The sequence below is a fragment of the Mesoplodon densirostris genome, chromosome 9, assembly GCF_025265405.1.
Source record: "Mesoplodon densirostris isolate mMesDen1 chromosome 9, mMesDen1 primary haplotype, whole genome shotgun sequence".
Classification (NCBI taxonomy): Eukaryota; Metazoa; Chordata; class Mammalia; order Artiodactyla; family Ziphiidae; genus Mesoplodon; species Mesoplodon densirostris.
Genome location: NC_082669.1, coordinates 91498286 through 91517734, shown reverse-complemented (window position 1 = coordinate 91517734; position 19449 = coordinate 91498286). Strand labels below are relative to the sequence as shown.

Sequence of the window (19449 nt, the reverse complement as noted above, 5' to 3'; positions counted from 1 at the left end):
CTGGTATTATTCTCCATTATACAGTCATCCCTTGGTATCCACTGGGGATTGGTTCCAGGACCCCTGAGGATACCAAAATCTGAGGATGCCCAAGTCTCTTCTTCTATAACATAGCTAAGTGTTTCCACACAAGCTACTTGCACATTCTCCAGTATACTTTAAATCCTCTCTAGATTACTTATAATACAATGTAAATGCTATGTAAGTAGTTGTAAATACAATGTAAATGATCTGTAAATAGCTGCTGGAGTGCAGCAAATTCAATTTTTGCTATTTGGAACTTTTATTTTCCCCAAATATTTTTGATCTGAAGTTGGCTGAATCCATGAATACGGAACCCGTGGATACAAAGAGCCAACGGTATCATTATACTGCCACTTAATTAAGAATAAAAACCAGGGACTTCCCTGGTGGCACAGTGGATGGGACCCCATGCTCCCAATGCACAGGCCCCGGGTTCGATCCCTGGTCAGGGAACTAGATCCCACATGCATGCCACAACTAAGAGTTTGCATGCTACAACTAAGGAGCCTATGTGCTACGACTAAGGAGCTGGCGAGCTGCAACTAAGGAGCTGGCAAGCCTCAACTAAGGAGCCCATGTGCCGCAACTAAGGAGCCCGCGAGCCACAACTAAGACCCGGTGCAACCAAATAAATAAATAAATATTTAAAAAATAAAGGAATAAAAACCATAGTAAGTCATAGCCTATCATAGACTTCTTTCCTCCTATAAAAATGAAGTAATCACAGCACATTGAGAAACATCTTCAAACCTTAAGATATTCTTTGTCATTTTGATTTATATCGTTAGTTATTAAAGTATGACTTTACTGAAAAAAACAGCCTTGTAGGGTGGGTGAGTAGTTTTGTCTTTGGGGGAGGGAGAGAGCACAGGAGGAGTTGTATCAGGCTCAAACTGTTCCAAAAGGCAGATGTGATACTGAAACCACTGTTCATAAATGACTGAATTCTAAGTTATACTATCCTTCCTTAGAAATAGTAAAAACGAAAGAGGCTAAAAATTTTACAGATTAAAAATTAATCAAAAAGTATTATAATTCATAAACCTGTGTTAGATTAAAATATTAAATTGGGACTAACAAACAAAAATTCTAGGAATACTTCTGACTTAAAATAGCACCATCACATTCCTAATGTTTATGAATTGCTGCCAAGACTTTGAAATAAAGTTTTAAATAAAAACCCCACCCTTTGGGACCAGTTTAATCTTTTGATATGAAGAATTAACTATAAGCACACCACAAACTATATGTATACTAGATGGTCTCTAAAGCTCTAAAAATTCTACAATTTTCAGTGGAATCAGAAATGCTCTAAGAATCTTAGAACTTACCCAGTGCAATGGTTCCTGAGATGCTGACTAGATGGCTCGTTGTAAGCTTATTAAAAAATATAAAAACAAAAACAAAAAAAAGCAGATTACCAGGTCCATCCCAGTAGGTCTGATATATTAACTCTGGTAGGGAATCAGGTTCTATTGAGACTAATAAGACTTATTGGCTCTCTTCCCAGAAAAATGCACATATATGCTCACAATTTTACATACGATATAATCCTCTGAAGACTATTCACAGACTTGTGAATTGAGGGACTCCAAGTTAAAAAATTAAAAGAATTTAGACCCAGAATGTTATAATTGTTTTCAAAGGTAGTTAAATGGAAGAAGGAATAACCTTATTCCATATTCTACCAGAAGACACAACTGGGAGAAACTCAAAAAGTTGCAGCTGAATTTAAGGCAACAATTAGAGCCAACAAATAATCTCACAGCTCTCTCCACAAATAGGCAGCCCATTAATTTAAGAGGTCAAAATAAGTAGACCTCTTTAAAATAGAGGCTAAAAAAAAAAGATTAGAGCTATTGTGGAAAGGATTCCCACACTGGGTAGAAGGCAAGATGACTTCCAATGTCTTTTTCAATTTTAGTATTTTATGATTCTAAGGAATTTTAGAAGAGGGGAAAAGGGAAAAATAAAAAGTCAATCTTAAAACTTTTTTTTTTACTCCTTATAGGTTGTTTTCCACATTTAAGATTAAAAGAAAAAGTCTGCATTTGTGCTCTATGTTACCTGTGTCAATGTGCCTGTCTTCTTTTTTTTTAATTGAAGTATAGTTGATTTACAATGTTGTGTTAATGTGTGCCTGTCATGAAATGTAAACCATAGCCAAAGGACCTGTTTTTCTTAAATCAATATTGCCTCCTTCCTTTTTATCTCAAGCAGAACTTCATTAACAAGCAAACAAAAAAAGCATATAGAATATATCCTACAACCCTAGAAAATAACCCAATCAGTTTCTTTACTAACAACTATGTATTTGAATCTTAATTATACTGAAATAAAAATTTATAGTAAAAATTCACTCAAAGAGCCAGACTACATTATTTGATCTTTTCTTGCTTCTGGATTTCTTGTACTCTATAACTTGAGTTTCCAGAGAATAACCGCTCTCCCCAAAAACATCCCTGAGAGACAGAGAAAAAAAAAAAAAGACTATATACTGGGTGAGTATTGATGTAGGAGATTAAATATGAAAAACAGATTTTTAAATCAATACATTTTGGCAAAGCCTACTGATCTAAAATTTTGCAACCTCCCTCCTTTAAGGAGCACCAAAGATGGGTAGTTCTTTAGAGGTACAGAGTCCACCCTATTTCTGCAAGTGAAACTGAGAAACTAAAGAGAAGGAAATCCACAAATTCTAATAGTTAAAAGACTGTATCCAGAAATGTCATTTATTACTTTTACTATTCATTCTGTTCCTTGATTAAGACTAGAAAACTGATCAGTTTTGAAAGTGAAGACACAACTGTTCTATATGAACTCACTTTCCCTTCTCTCAGGTAGCCATTTTCTGTTGGCAACTGCTTTGTCTTCCAAAAAAAATACCTAGACTTGACCAAAGGCAATGAGAACTTGTGTTGGACTAAATCTGGCAAAAAGCAACAAAACATTCACTAAATAACAAATTTTTATTTTTATTTTTTTATTTTTTTGCGGTATGCGGGCCTCTCACTGTTGTGGCCTCTCCCATTGCGGAGCGCAGACTCTGGACGCGCAGGCCCAGCGGCCATGGCTCACGGGTCCAGCCGCTCCGTGGCATGTGGGATCTTCCCGGACCGGGTCACGAACCCGTGTCCCCTGCATCGGCAGGCAGACTCTCAACCACTGCGCCACCAGGGAAACCCCCGGAAATAACAGCTATTCTTTACTCAGAACAAAAATTTCAAAAGATAACATTTCACAAGAACATTTGCATTGAAGCATTTTTTCTATAAGTGCACAGATCAGTTTTGGACTTAAAATCATAATTGAACAGAAAAGATTTTGAATGTAGCTTTAAGAAGTTATTTGTCTCCCTGAATGGTTTTCTCAGTGTTTTCTTTTGTATATGCACGTTATTAAAGCTAAATACATTACCTCTTTCTAAGGTACACAGTTCACATTATAAAATTCATATTCCTGCATCAAGTTTGTGTGTTTGTGTGTGTTTTAAGGAATTTATTTTATGTGACACCAAGATGTTTGCAGTTGGCTTTGGTTTGATCAATTACACATCTGATTCAAATTAACTGAGTTGACAGTTTGCTGATGAAACCATATGGCAAGAACTACTGTGGGTAAAAAGGGAAACAACTTTTTCAAAAAGCACCATTCAACTCCAATGACTATCTACCTCATTTTTTTTTTGGCTTAATTACTTCTAATTTCACTATCTAGTCTTATAGACAAACTCAATGATCACACTTTAGATAAAGCTTGAAGCAAATTCACTGACAGTATAGCATATATAAAAAGGAAGAGTATTAGATTGAGCTGAATTCTAAATGCAACAGGAAGCCACTAAGGATTCTGATCTTGGAAGCAATAATCATAGTTATGCTTTGGGAAGATTAATCTTGTTTCAGTATACAGAATGAAATAGGAAGACTGAGAATGACAAAAACATTACAGGTTTCCCCTGTTATCCTAAAGTAGAGTGTTCCTAATGAAACCTTTCCTAAGTCGAAATGGTGTAATGCACAGAAGCAATTACCTTAATTACCTTTGTGCTAACCGATGCACAAAATAAACCCTGAAAAAGCACAGATGCTCGCAGACACAGTGCAAAGCTATACAGCTCGATGCTGAGATGATGAGTACAGTTCCCAGGGTAGGAGCTTGGCGAGGCCACTCATGCTGCTTGGGGTGCGCCCTGCCTCTATAACAGCTAGCTGCAAAACAAACGCTGAACCAATTTTTGCTTTTCACCTTTTTTTATAAAAGTGAAAATCCTCTTCAGATTTCTTTCAGTTAGTGAAAACAGATATTTTCTTAAAAATGAAGTGGTGTGGGCTTCCCTGGTGGCTCAGTGGTTGAGAGTCTGCCTGCCAATGCAGGGGACGCGGGTTCGTGCCCCGGTCCGGGAGGATCCCACATGCCACGGAGCGGCTGGGCCCATGAGCCATGGCCGCTGAGCCTGCACGTCCGGAGCCTGTGCTCCACAACGGGAGAGGCCACAACAGTGAGAGGCCCACGTACTGCCAAAAAAAAAAAAAAAATGAAGTAGCGTAAAGCAAACTTTGTAAAAGCAGGGGATACCTGTATTAATATAGTCCAATTTGAGGCAGTGAAGGCCTGAATTACAGCAGAACTGGGAAGGACAGGCAACAGAGACGAGGACGGCACAGTGGTTAAAAGCATGGACTTTGGAACCACCCTGCTGTATCCAAATCCTGTATCCAAATCCTGGCTCTGTCCCTTGCTAGCTATATGGCCTTGGACAACGTCTTATCCTCTGGGCCTCAGCTCCTTTCTCTTTGAAAAGGGGATGATAACATTACCTACTCCTCATTAGGTTATGAATAAATGTTTATAAAAGTGCTTAGCTAAGAATATTATTTGGGGATAAAACACAAGGACTTAAAGACTAGCTGGATGGGAAAGCTGAGTAAGATAAAGAGATAAACTATAAGTTTGAGTTTTTAATTTCTGTAACTTGATGAAAACTTTAAAGACACAGATACTAAAGGGTAAGTTGGCAATATTTCTCACTATGCATTGCACAATGTTTTTAAAGAGTAAAAGACCAGAGACAATTTAAATATCAATTGTGTGGCTGGCACCTTGCTGTACACCTGAAACTAATGCATCATTGTAAATCAACTATACACCAATAAAAATTTTTTTAAATTTGTGTGGCTGGTAAATTAGTGTACATCCATACAATGCAATACTTTCAGCCATGAAGAAGAATCAGATCAGTCTAAATGCGTTAATATAGAACAGTCCCCAGAATATGTTTTCAGTAAAAAGAAAAAAAAGAAGAAAAAAGGGCAGGTGCAGAAAGAATACTTTATGTTCTACTCTAATTCGTTTAAAAATAAAGTTAACATACACCTATATGCATGTATATGCGAATTCTAATTCTGGAAAGATACACCAGAAACTAACAGATGATACCTCTGGGGAGAGACTAGAGAATCAAGGATCTAGGGAGAAAAGAGATTTTGTCTCCCTTGTATACTATTTGATTTTATCATGTTTATGCAGTGTTTTTTAGTTTAAAAAAAATTAGTGGAAAAAAAAATGACAGGCAGGGAAGGTTGAGTTCAATAGTAAGAAATCATATTTACATATTAAGTGAACATAACTTTTATGTGTTCTACAGGTTTGCCCAGTATAGATTCTGGTAACAGCCTAATGATCTGGGGGTTCAAAAACACTAAAGACTTTTTTTTAAAAAAGATGGTCTTAAAAATGGCTCAGGGAGAATAAACAAAATGAACCTTAAAAAGTATACAGGCTATTAAAAACTAGGCTGCATTTCAAAAGTCTAAATTTATATGTCAGTTTGTGATTTGAAATTCTGAATATGGTTTCCCATGTTACATATAGTTAGTAAGTCTCTAGGCCACCCTAGGCCACCCACTCTAGGCCACAAAAGCCTACTATACCCACAATGATAACTACAGTACTGCAGTAATAGCAGTACAGAGTCCACCATTTTAAAACCTTATTTTACTCAAGTTCTCAGGCACATCTGACAAGGTGAGCTCTCCCTCCTTGAAAGAATTTCTTCTCTTGGCCTTTGTGAAACCAAGCAGCCCTGCTTTTCCTCCTATTTTACTGAACTTCCTCACTTGCTTCTCCTTTCCTTCTCACCTTCAAGAGTTATAGTCTTCTTCTGCTATTTCTATTTAATCTTTCTTGGTGATCTCACCTAATTCAGTGACTTTAAATACCATCTGTATGCTAAGAATTTCAAACTTTATATCCTGAGCCTCCACCTCTCCCTTGAGTTTGATTTATATATGAAGACTGCCTCCCTATATCCTGTACTTGGAGGTCAAACAGGCATCTCAGGCTTAACACAGCCAAAACAGAACTCTCGATTGACCCCTCACAATCCTGCTTCTCTCAGTCTGCTCCATCACATTTAATGACTCCATCATCTATCAAGTTGCTCAAGACAAAAACTTTGGAGTCATCCTGATTCCTCTCTTTCCTTCATATTTCACAGTAAATCCTGTTAATGCTATGTATTTCAAAATACATCTCATACTCAATGACTTCTCACCACCTATACCACTGTACCCTACTCCAAACCACCATCATCTTTTTAGCAGACTACTGCAATACTTTTCTAAATGGCCTTGATGCTTCATTTTTACCAATTCCCACAATCCATTCTCCACCCGGCAATCAGAGAGAGCTTTAAAAAATGTAAATCACATCACATACTCCCCTGCTTAAAACTGTCCCGTAGCTCCCCTTCTTAGAATAAAGAAAGGTCACAAATTCAGTTTTAGACGTGATAAACTTGAGGGGTAAAAGCCATATAAGTGGAGACATGGAGAAAGCAAGTATTTGGCCCTCAAGAGAGATCTGGGCAGAAGTTACAAAGTGGCCTTATTAGCATATGAATGAAAAATGAAAACCAGGGGCTTCCCTGGTGGCGCAGTGGTTGAGAGTCCGCCTGCCGATGCAGGGGACACGGGTTCGTGCCCTGGTCCGGGAAGATCCCACATGCCGCAGAGCGGCTGGACCCGTGAGCCATGGCCGCTGAGCCTGCGCGTCTGGAGCCTGTGCTCCGCAACGGGAGAGGCCACAACAGTGAGAGGCCCACGTACCGCAAAAAAAAAAAAAAAAAAAAAAAAAAAAGAAAACCATGGATTTGGAAGAGAATACCTAAAATAAGTTGAAAAAAGAAGGGCAGAGGCAAGGGACCAAGACTTGAGAACTCCAATAACTTAAAAGTCTGGTAAAAGAAGAAGGATCAACAAAGAAGACTAAGTATGAGAGGCCAGACACATAAAAAGAAAACCAGACCTGATGCCAAGGAAGCCAAGGAAAAAGGACGTTTCAAAATGAAGAGAGATCAGGTAAGATGGAGACTGAAAATCAACCACTTGATTTGACAACACGTAAGTCATTTGTGACTTTAGCAAGAGCTACTTCAAAGACAATGGGGAGATATGGCAATGAAGACAGCAACTCTAGTCAATGCTTTCACGAACTTGGTTATGAAAGAAAAGGGAGAGACCAGAGATATAAAGCTTGAGAAAGCTCAAATGCTATAGGGATGATTTGATGGAGAGAATGAAGTTGAAGACACAGATAAGTGACAAAAATGTAAATTTTCTGAAAAGGCAGGAAGGGATGGCATCAAGGCACAGATGGAAGGATGCAACAACTATTTCTGATAATACTAAACATAAAATTGTACTTGGAAAAAAAGTATTTGGAAAAACCACACAAAAATTGTATGTGCTAAATTCCTAGGTTAAAAAAGTGTATTTAGACTTACGTAATGTAAAATAATCTAAGCTCAACTCTTTTGCATGAATAACTATAGACATTGACAATTACTAACTCATTCAATAAACATTTAGTAAAAGTCTGCTATAAGCGGGGCAGTGTTCTAGTCTCTGTGGAAGGTGACAGAGAATAAGACATTATTTTTGTCTTTAAGAAGCCCATTGTTAGTAAGCAGATAAGTGTGAAAACAAATACTTGCAATTCAGTATAATTACTGTGATCCTTTGTATATAGAAAGGAAGGTGGTGACACAAAGAAGAGGCACAATAGCATGGACTGTGAAGTCTAACAGACTGGGTCTGAATCCTAACTCTGACATTTATTAGCTGTATAAACTTTGTGCAAGTTCTGTAGCTTCTCTCTAAGCCTCAGTTCCTCATCACAGAAGGGGATGAGCAAGTTAATTACCTCACAAAGTTATAAGAATTAAATAAATTAATACTTGCAAAACACCTTGAACAGAGGCAGACACACAGTAACTACTCAGTACAAGTAACTTATTTGTATTAAAAGAGAGAATAGAAAAAAAGCTGTATAAAGTATACTTGGGTGGGTCTTAGAAGACAGTAGAAGAATGGCAATCTAGGAAGAAAAACTGTTATGTGCAGAATCATGACACAGTGTGGTACTGCAGGAAACTGCAACTTAAAAAAAAAATCTCTCCCAACCTAACTTCTTCCAAGAGTTTAAGGCAACTAACGGCAAATAGATCTATAGCTGAAATATAAAATGAAGGACATAAATGGCAAGGCTGGAGAGGTAGAAAAGGACAGACAGAAAAGTTAGAGTAAAGAGGAAAAATTGACACGACTTTATGACCAATTGGATAAGGGGTGAACAAAAGAAAGGAATCTAATGTGATTCTCAGATTTCTGGCTTGATTCACTAAATTGATGAGGTAGCCATTAAATTAGAATAAGGAGCATAAAGGGAAGAACAGGTTTGACAGAAAGATAATGAAATTGTTTTCAGACATGCTGAATTTAAGGCACTCATCAGTCACTTGGGTCGCAATGGCAAACAGGCTAGGAAAAGAGGTCTGGATTGGAGACAGATTTGGATGTTGTCAGGATAGTAATGATATCACCAAGGGGAAAACATAAGAATAAGGAGGGAAACAAACAAACTAACATATACTCTTGGATGTCAATACTAAGGGGCAGATAAAGAAAAACTAATGAGAAATTCAAGCAATAAAAAGGATAACTAAGAGCTCTTTAGGAATACAGATGGTGTCTAGTTATGTATTCCCAGGCTTTAGTAAAGGAGGTAGTCAAAATAAAAATCTAGAGAAACTGGGTAGGATGAAGACTAAGAGATACTAATGGATTTGTCAATTAGGAAGTTATTACCTTACCAAGAGCACTTGAGTAGAATGATGCAGGTAGAAGTGAGAGACTGCAAAAGACTGAAGAGGAAAAAAAGAAATTAAACAAGAGTCTATTCTTTCTGAAAGCTTGGCTGTGAAGGAAAGAAGTAAAATACCACATCAGCTAGAAAAAAGCCTAAAAGGTTATTAATATGATAAATTGCAAAGAAACAGATTCTACTTGATAAAATAACAGAAAACATAAATAAGTGTTTATGAGTAAAACATTTAAATATAGAACAGCTTTAGGAGAATCCCAAGTTGCTACTAGTAATATGTACTTATTTATATTGTATTAAATAAAACATAATTCACTGATAAAGAACTAAAAGGAAAGCAAAATATCAAAATGTTGTCTCTATGTGGATTTACTATAGATGATTTTCCCCTTGTTTCAAGTTTTCAATATTTTCCAAATTTTAATAATGAGCTTGTATTCCTTTTTTTAAATCAAAGTATAGTTGATATACAATATTATATATTTTACAGATGTACAATATAGTGATTCACAATTTTTAAAGATTATAATCTATTTATAATTATTATAAAATATTTGCTATATTCCCCATGTTGTACTATATATCCTTGTAGCTTATTTTCTACCTAATAGTTTCTTAATCTCCTACCCTTATATGGCCCCTCCCCACTTCCTTCTCCCCACTGGTACCCACTAGTTTGTTCTCTGTATCTGTGTCTGCTTCTTTTTTTGCTTTATTCACTAGTTTGAGGTGTTTTTTTAGATTCCACATATAAGTGATATCATACAGTATTTGCCTTTCTCTGTCTGACTTATTTCACCTAGCACAGTGCCCTCCAAGTCCATCCATGTTGCTGCAAATGGCCAAATTTCATTCTTTTTTATGGCTGAGTAGTAATCCATTGTATATATAAGCCACAACTTCCTTATCCATTCATCTGTTGATGGACACTTGGGTTGTTTCCTTATCTTGGGTATTGTAAATAGTGCTGCTATGAGAGCTGTATTCCTTTTATACTGGTGGTGGTAGGAGGTGGAAGACAATAAGCTTTACCAAAATTAATGATACTTCAGGGGCAGAAAAGACTTAAGTGATTCTAACTTGAGGAAGATAGATAATAGAGAAATATGAAATATTAGCAGGCAGAGAGCAGAAAAGAAATGGAAGGAAAAAAATAAAACCAATGCAGAAATGAAATCTTCATTGTAAGTAGCACAAAGGAGTACAAACACTGTTGAAAACACAGTAAAGGACCTGGACAACAGGACTGAGAAAGGCAAACAAGATATAACTAAATGGGAAGGAAGTCCAAAAAAGAGGGGATATATGTATAAGTATAGCCAATTCTCTTTGCTGTACAGTAGAAACTAACACAACATTGTAAAACAACTATACTCCAATAAAATTTTTTTTAAATACTGTTTTCACCCCCCCCAAAAAAAGATATAAACAAACTCTGAAAACCATAAAACATTGTTGAAAGAATTAAAGAAGATCCAAATAAATGGGAAAACATCCCATGTTCAGGGATTAGAGGACTTAACATTATTAAGATGGTGGTATCTCCAAACTGATGTACAGATTCAACACAATCCCTATGAGAACCCCAGCTGAGTTCTTCATACAAATTGACAAGCTGATTCTCAAATTTATATGGAATTGCAAGGGACCCAAAATAGCCAAAACAAACCTGAAAAAGAATAAAGTAGGAGAGGGACTTCCCTGGTGGCGCAGTGGATAAGACTCTGTGCTCTCAATGGAGGGGGCTGGGGTTCAATCCCTGGTCAGGGAACTAGATCCCACATGCATGCTGCAACTAAGAATTCACATGCCACAACTAAGGAGCCCTGAAGCCACAACTAAGGAGCCAGCGAGCCACAACTAAGACCCGGTGCAACCAAATAAAAAATAAATAAATATTAAAAAAACAAAAAGAATAAAGTAGGAGAACTCACACTTTCTGGTTTCAAAACTTGTTCCAAAGCAACAGTAACAGAAGCAGTGTGGTACTGGCACATGGACAGATATTATAGATTAATGGAATCAAGAATCCAGAAATAAACTTATACATGTTTAAAGTCAACTGATTTTCAACAAGAATGCCAAGACCATTCAATGGGGGAAAGAACAGTCTTTTCAACAATGGTGCTGGCACAACAGGACAGTCAGTTAAGATAACCTTTACCACAAACCAAACATAAAAACTAACTCAAAGTGAATCAAAACATAAATGTTAGAGCAAAACTATAAAACTCTTAGAAAAAAACAAAGGGGTAAGTTCTTCATGACCCTGGATTTGGCAAAGGATTCTTAGATATGACACCAAAAGCAAGAGCAACAAAAAAAAATGAGATAATTTGGACTTCATCAAAATTTAAAACTTTTATGCTTCAAAGAACACAATTAAGAAAGTGAAAAGACAACCACAGAACAGGAAAAATATTTGCAAATAATATATCTGATAAGGAACTCGTGCCTAAAATATACAAAGAGCTCTTACAATTCAATAATAAAGACAAATAATCCAATTAAAAATTGAGCAAAGGATCGAATAGACATTTCTCCAAAGAAGACATACAATTAGGCAACAAGCACATGAAAAGATACTCAATGTCAATCATACTTCAAAAAAGAAAAAAAAAACAGAAAGAAAGGAAGAAAGCAGGAAAGGAAAGAAAAGAAAAAGAAAAAGTGCTTGACATCATTAGACATCAGGGAAATGTAAATCAAAAACTACAATGGGATGCCACTTCATTCCCACTAGGATGACTAAAATCAAGAAGTCAGATAACGACAAGTGTTGACAAGGATGTGAAGAAACTGGAACCTCTTATACCATTGGTAGGAATGTAAAATTTCAGTGACTTTGGAAAACAGTTTGACAGTCCCTGAAATGATTAAACATAGAGCACAGAGTTACTAAAGGACCCAACAATTCTATACCTAGGTATATACCTAAGAGAAACGAAAACATATCTCCACACACAGATCTGTACACAAATGTTTACAGCAGCATTATTCATAATAGACAAAAAGTGAAAACAATCTATATTTCCATCAACGAATAAACAAAATGTGGTATATATCCATACAATGGAATATTATTTAACCAGAAAAAGGAATGAAGTACTGATACCTGCATCAAATGAATAAACTTTGAAAGTAGTATGGAAAGTGAAAGAAGGCAGTCACAAAAGACTCTATGATTCCATTTATATGAAAAAGTCCCTAATAAGGAAATCTATAGAGACAGTAGATTATGGTTGCTTAGAGCTGTGATAGTGGGTAGGGGAGGATGGGAACAGGAGGATAAGGGAGTGACAGCATAAAGGACATGGGGCTTCTTCTTGAAGTGATGAAAATGTTCTAAAATAACTGTGGTAATAATTCCACAAATCTGAATATACTAAAACCCACTGAATTGAACACTTTAAATGGTGGATTGTATAGTATGTGACGTGTATCTCAATAAAGCTACTAAAACCACAGGAATGGAAATGTTAAAGTTTAAAAGGATTAACCACTATTGTGCTAAAGAAAATAAATAAATAATTGAACTGCAAAATATTTAGAAAATAACTACAAGAAGCCTACAACCTACAAGACACAACTCAAGTAGTATTCAGAAGAAAACTCATAATTTAAACACTTAGAAAGAATGAAAAGAACATTAGGCATCTAACATAAGAAGATAGAAAAACAACCACGAAATAAACCGAAGGAAACCTAAAGGAAGGATTTAAAACATGAAAGAAAAAATAAATAAATAAGAAAAGAGAGAAAAATAATAGAACTAATTTTTTTAAAAATCCAAGAGTGGGCTTCCCTGGTGGCTCAGTGGTTAAGAATCCGCCTGCCAATGCAGGAAACACGGGTTCAAGCCCTGGTCTGGGAAGATCCCACATGCCATGGAGCAACTAAGCCCGTGCACCACAACTACTGAGCCTGCGCTCTAGAGCCTGCAAGCCACAACTATTGAGCCCGCAAGCCACAGCTACTGAAGCTTGTGAGCCTAAAGCCCGTGCTCCACAATAAGAGAAGCCCCTGTAATGAGAAGTCCGAGCACCACAACCAAGAGTAGCCCCCGCTCACCGCAACTAGAAAAAGCCCATGCACAGCAACGAAGACCCAACACAGCCAAAAGTAAATAAATAAATAAATTTATTTATTTTTAAAAAAATCCAAGAGCTGCTTCTAAAAAAAACAAACAAAAAAAAGGGCAAGGCCTCACATGTACAAAATAAGAAGCGATAATGAGTAAAGTGATAATGTAGTCACAGACACAGGAATTTTTTTTTTTTTTTTTTTTTTTTTTTTTGTGGTATGCGGGCCTCTCACTGTTGTGGCCTCTCCCGTTGCGGAGCACAGGCTCCGGACGCGCAGGCTCAGCGGCCATGGCTCACGGGCCCAGCCGCTCCGCGGCATGTGGGATCTTCCCAGACCAGGGCGCAAACCCGTGTCCCCTGCATTGGCAGGCGGACTCTCAACCACTGCGCTACCAGGGAAGCCCATAACTTAAATTTTGTATGAATAACTTAACTTAAAAATAAATTATAAAATTACCAGGAAAAACACAAGAATTTTAATTTTAATTAGAAATATTGAAATAGGAAAGGCCTTTCTTATGACAACCCCTAAAATCCAAAAAAAGATTAATAATTACAACTACAAAAAAACTTTAATTTCTGCTGAAAAAATATACCATAAACAAGGTTAAAAGCTAAATGAAACTGTGACAAATATCTGCAACACATAACCAAGGCAACTAATTTCCATAAAACAGAGCTCCTATAAACAATATTAAACATCCCAGTAGAAAAATGAACAAAAAATATAACCAGATGAATAAGAACGATAAACAGATGTTATAAATAAAGGAAACAAATATGGCTGTATGGTTCTTATACTTATTGAAAAGATGAAGAAAAATATACCTTTTAAATTGGCAATGTAAAAAAAGTTTAATAACCCACTCCGTTACCAAAGGTATGGAAAGCCAGAACTCCAGCACCAATAGTGGAACACAAACTGGTACAACGTCTATGAAGGGCAATTTGACAATATCTATCAAAATTTAAATAGCACATATCCTTTGACCCAGCAATTGTACGTCTAGCAATTTACTCTAAAGGGATATTAACTGTATCATCCTTTGGATTAGCAAGACTGTAAACGTTTTAAATGCCCATCCAAACAAAGAAATGCTACCATTTTTCTCCCCTCCTACATTCACACACACACACACACACACACACACACACACATCTTTCTGAAAGATACACAAGAAATTAGTTGCTTCTAGGGAAGGAAGCCAATTAGCTTGGGTCAAAGGAAGAAGGAAAATCTGCCTTTTACCATTTGTACCATTTGTATGACAAATCATGAACATATATCACATTGAAAATTTTTAAGTTAAGATTTTCAGTATTATTTTTCCCAGCTTTACCAATTGTTACATTTTTCCTCCTCTTTGTCAGTTTTCCAGTTCCTACATTAGCAACAATGTTTAACTGTTTCCCCAAGAAACACATGGCATTTACTCAAATTCACACAGTTAAATCACAATAGTAATGTGGGTTCATTGTCCCCATGATCTCCTTGCCCCTGAGCGCTACGCCTGCATACTTATTCTACAGAGAGCACTGTCCCTGTTCTTTACCACGTATACAGAGATTATGAGTTAGGAGAAATCCAGGACTAAGAAGCTATGAATTTCTTGGCCTATGGGGCAAATACATAATCACTATTGTATTTTAGGAGACAGAATAAAGGTAAGAAGCTGCTCAAACAAGGTTTCATGAAACATTATTTGTGCTGTCACCGTGGATGCAGAGTCTAGTCCACTATTTTTATGTTTAAGAAGTTGATTGTATCCATTTGTCCAGAGTCAATGGGGCTACAGGGCATTGAACCACACTAACCAATCACATTCACAAGAACTTAATTGCTTACACATAATGCCAATGTATTAATTTAGAATTTAAGAACATATATGTGTGTGTAAGTATACATGTATATAAACATATATATTTGATGTATATGTGTATATATATATATAAAAAGTAGCAAGTCATGCATATAAAGGAATCACACACAAATGGTAATATATGCCCAAGGAGAACCACATGATAGCATGAGTGTGTATAGGGAGAAAAGAACAAACAGAAGGTCAGAGAAGACTTCCCTGAAAACCACAGTGTGATCAAGCTGAGATCCAATGGAAAATAAGTTTTAAAAAAGAATAGAAGGAGGAGTAAGAGGGTTGCTGGATGATGGAATAGTAAGTACAGTGGCACTGTGGCAGAAGGGAGCATGATCTAAGGAGGTAGAAAAAGATCAAAGAGCAAGACAACATGATGTAGGGTTATCTGGAGAGCTAGAGAGGGGCCAGACCATGTGTTGGCTTGTAGGCCATGTTAAGGATTTTTGCCTCATCTTAAGAGTGGTGAAAAGCTAGTAAAGGGCTGTAAGCTGAGATAAGAACAGACTTGCACTTGCAAAAGATTAGTGTGCTGTACAAACTGGAGGGCCAGAGTAGAAGCAGGAAGACTGCTTAGAAAGCTGGTGCAGGAGACCTAAATCAGAGATGATGGCAGCATGGGCTGGCACAAATAAAATAAACAGGACTTGGTGATTGATTATACCTGAAATGCAAGGAAGAGGAAACCCTTAAGGAGGATGCCCAAGTTTCAGGTTTGTATAACTGCAGGAATAAAGAGCTATCACTGAAAGAGAGAACACTCCAAGACCAGGTTGTTTTGATTTTGTTGTTTTGTTTCTTTGAGGGCTAGAGAGAGGGTAGATGTGCAAAAAAGTAAGAAAGGGTTCTGAGTGCCCAGTATCTGAAAATCTTGCTAGAGAAGGATGAAAAATGGAAAATGGGATTAGAATTCAAAGGTGGGAGAAAGTTAGCTCAAAAACTTATTATTTTTTAACCTCCATGGTCAGCCATAAAACAGGCCTAGAGATTTCTACCCCTCCCCATCACCTAAAATCTTTTTAAACATATCAAAATAAAAATCTTTCAATCAAGGGGAGAGGTAAGGCTTAAAATGCAATACTTGTAAAAATAAAGAATTGGTGTGAAAGAATTTCAAAGTATATACTGAAATATCAGATGTTCTTAATTCTGAGAGTGAAGAGAAGACAGAGGCTTCCTACTTGGGGAAGCAAGAATTAAGTGCCAGTCAAGGAGAAAAGAAAGCAGAAAAGAAGAGCTGATGGCCCCACTGCATGAATTTTCACAGTTTAAACACATTTATCTTCACCTCTGAACAAACGGGTGTTCTTGGCCTTGTGTGCCAAGAGAATGCAGAAATAGCTCCACACCGAACCCCCTTTTCAGAAATTATGGCCTCCACTGCCATCAGGTGGTGGCAGTGAGGAAGTGCACCAACCAGTTTCTTCGAGCCTGGGAATGCCTATATGAAGCCTATGGTATAATTAATCTAAGATCAAAGACCTAAGGTTGCAGTAGTAGAGGACAAACTGGTTATAGTCTTTTGTAACAGATTTATCTTCTAACCTGTCAATACACAAAAATGAAAGTTTTTGCTATTAATTTGGGGTAAGAAAAAAAGATTTCTCCTTTTTTTCTTTTTCATGCTAAAGACTATATGTTTAGCAATTTTAAGAATACCCAGTCTGATACTATCATCTCAAACCCAACTTTTGGTGTATTATATATTTGACTAAAACTGCTTCACTGTTAATTTTAATGGCGCATATAAATGAATTCATGTGCATTTCTAGCATACATCAATAACCTTATCACAAACACAAGCAATTGTCTCATTGAATATGCAAAATTCCCTTTATCTTCAAATTAATCAAATAATAATTTTTGACTACTTAGAAGTACAAGGCATGGTAGTAAACACAATTCAAAAACCCTCATATTCTCAAAACTCATCAGCTAAACAAATATATCACTGATAAAATCAACTTCAATCTTATTCACAAAAAACATGGTGAAAGATTAAAACACATTCTTGATAGTTCTCGTCATGGTAAAAATAAGCTTGCCCAATATAATATCTGACATTCTGGGCAGTACACCTTCATTCTACTATACTGAATATTCACTTACAAATGCAATTCTTTAAATTTGCTGCACACACATCGATTTGATTTGTCTGTCTTTCAAGGCATTTGAACACAAGGACACAAGGATAGGAAATTGTAGGCAAAAACGTGAAATAATCACACTGGGTACATTTTTCCAGTTCTAATCAGCTGTTTTCATATGGTAGACACTGCATAATTTTGTCACTGAGTATATTCCTGATCTTCATTTTCTCCCGTTAAAATCCATACACACTATCTATTCTGTCTCTGTACCTTCCAAAATATTAATAATTCAACTAGTTTTCCCTAATTCTCTTGGTTCTGTTTCCCACCCACCTCCCACCCACCCCACTTCTCCTCCTTTCTTGTTTCAGAATGCCTAACTCTTACACACTCGAGGTGGGTTTTTTTTTTTTTTTACAAAAATCACTCTTTGGGATGCTCTTCCCTTTTCTCTCAAAAATAATTTCCCACAGCTAGGCGCCAATGTCTTTCTTTTACAAGATCAAACTGCGGAAGAGGACGAGACTGGGAACCGAGTAAGCGAAACATTTGAGAATGTCAATGAGACAGCGGTCTCTCCTTTGAAAAGAAAACACAACTCTCAGCACAGAGCTTTCCACAGAGCAAAAATACTTTCATTTTCCGCTGTGCTCCTGTTCCCTCCCCGACCTCAAAGACACCTTTCCTTTTCTCTAAGCCCCAGTCGCTTTGCTATGCGTGGGGCCTGCCTTTCCTCCTCCCAAGGAAAAGAAAGACAGAGAGAAAAGAAAAGGTAGCAGTCACCTTCCCGCCGCGCCCGCGAGCTGTCAGGATCGTGCCCTACGACTCACCTGGCAGGTGCGGCCGCCCGGAGAGTTGCACGAAGCGGTTGAGCTGGCCGGTCCCCCGACCCCCGCTGCCCCCACTGCCCCCGCCGGCCCCGCTACCTCCGCCGCCGCCGCCGCCACCGCCTGCGGCGCCTCCTGCCCTCCGGCGGTTCCTGTCCCAGCCCTGGGCGGCCGACATGACCCGCTAATGACCGCTGCAACCCGATCGCGGCAGCCCGTGGCCCGGCGGCACTAGCCGAGCCTCCTTCCTGGGCTCCTCAAGAGACCCGGGAGACAGGGGAAGGGGGAGCGCCCTGTCTCACCAGCGGCCAATGACTGATGGACTTGGTGACAGAGAACCAATGGCCAGTTGTCTTCTTGGTAGGTGGAGGGAGGCGGGGAGAGACGTGGTAACCATAGCTATGGCTAAAAAAAAAAGTGGGGGGAGAGAAAGGCAGAAGCAGCCACTCATCACTCGCATCCACCGCGCTAAGCAAGCCCGCGTCGCGGTGACTCCTGCGGGATCAGGCGAGCCAATCGAAGGCCGAGTGAGAGAGGCCACGCCTGCAGAGAAAGTCCCAGTGGCGACTCCAGGCGTGTCAGGATTCAGGAATGGGACACGCACATAATACAGATATTTTGAGGCAGTACTGTGTTCTGCCAGCTTTACAGGCTGAGATCCCTTTCCCACACTACACAAAGAGCTCTCTTCGAGGGGAAAAAAACAGGGGGCGGAGTCAAAGCTTAACTGTAAGAATGAGGTTTCATTTGTCTTGTCTTTCAGTCGACTGGCGGAACTCCTCCCTAATTCAATATAAGCCACGTCCCAAGCAAACAAACAGTTTTAAACCTGGTTAACAAACATGGGAAGATGTTCAAGCTAACCAGTAATCATAGAATACAAATTAAGACCCCAATGAGAAGCCGTTTCAGGCTTATTACGTTAGAAGGATTGTTAAAATAACACCCAGCAGTGAATTAAGAGTCCCAAGAAAAATGTTGTTTCATAGATGACTGATGGCTATGTAAATGTTTTTGTTCAAATTCCTTTTTGCTCATAGAAAATTTGAATCAGCTGGAAGACAGGAACAGGTACGGAGGATCAAGATCAAAGAAAATGTAGATGTACAGATCAGGAATTCCTATTGTTCCAAAATTAAACAGAATATTTGGCTTTGAACTTCCTGGGGCACAGTGCAAAGTGGGAAAACAGATTGTTCACTGACGTTTATGAGTGGTAAGGGAAAACCATATTAATTCCTCAAGGGAAACAAAACTTTTCAAGATTCTTAGATCTGGTGGGTTTTTTTGGCGTGACGTTTCATGTAGGAGAACCTTACGTGATGAAAAGAAAAAAGAAAATCTGCTGGAGCTGAGGATGCGTATCCTCTTGGTGCAAATTTCA

At 37.9% G+C, this 19449-nt stretch overlaps 1 protein-coding gene across 4 annotated transcripts in view; it reads right to left on the bottom strand.

Moving 5' to 3' along the window:
* Positions 1 to 18337, bottom strand: part of KLHDC10 (kelch domain containing 10) — a 57361-nt gene extending 39024 nt beyond the window's left edge. For 2 of the 4 annotated variants that reach the window (XM_060107598.1, XM_060107599.1), the window contains exon 1: positions 18069 to 18337. In XM_060107598.1, the coding sequence (XP_059963581.1) occupies positions 18069 to 18243 (175 nt within the window). In that variant the 5' untranslated portion in view covers positions 18244 to 18337. The remainder of the gene's footprint in view (positions 1 to 18068) is intronic. The other 2 variants (XM_060107601.1, XM_060107602.1) reach the window with 1 other exon arrangement.
* Positions 18338 to 19449: the final 1112 nt, after the last annotated feature.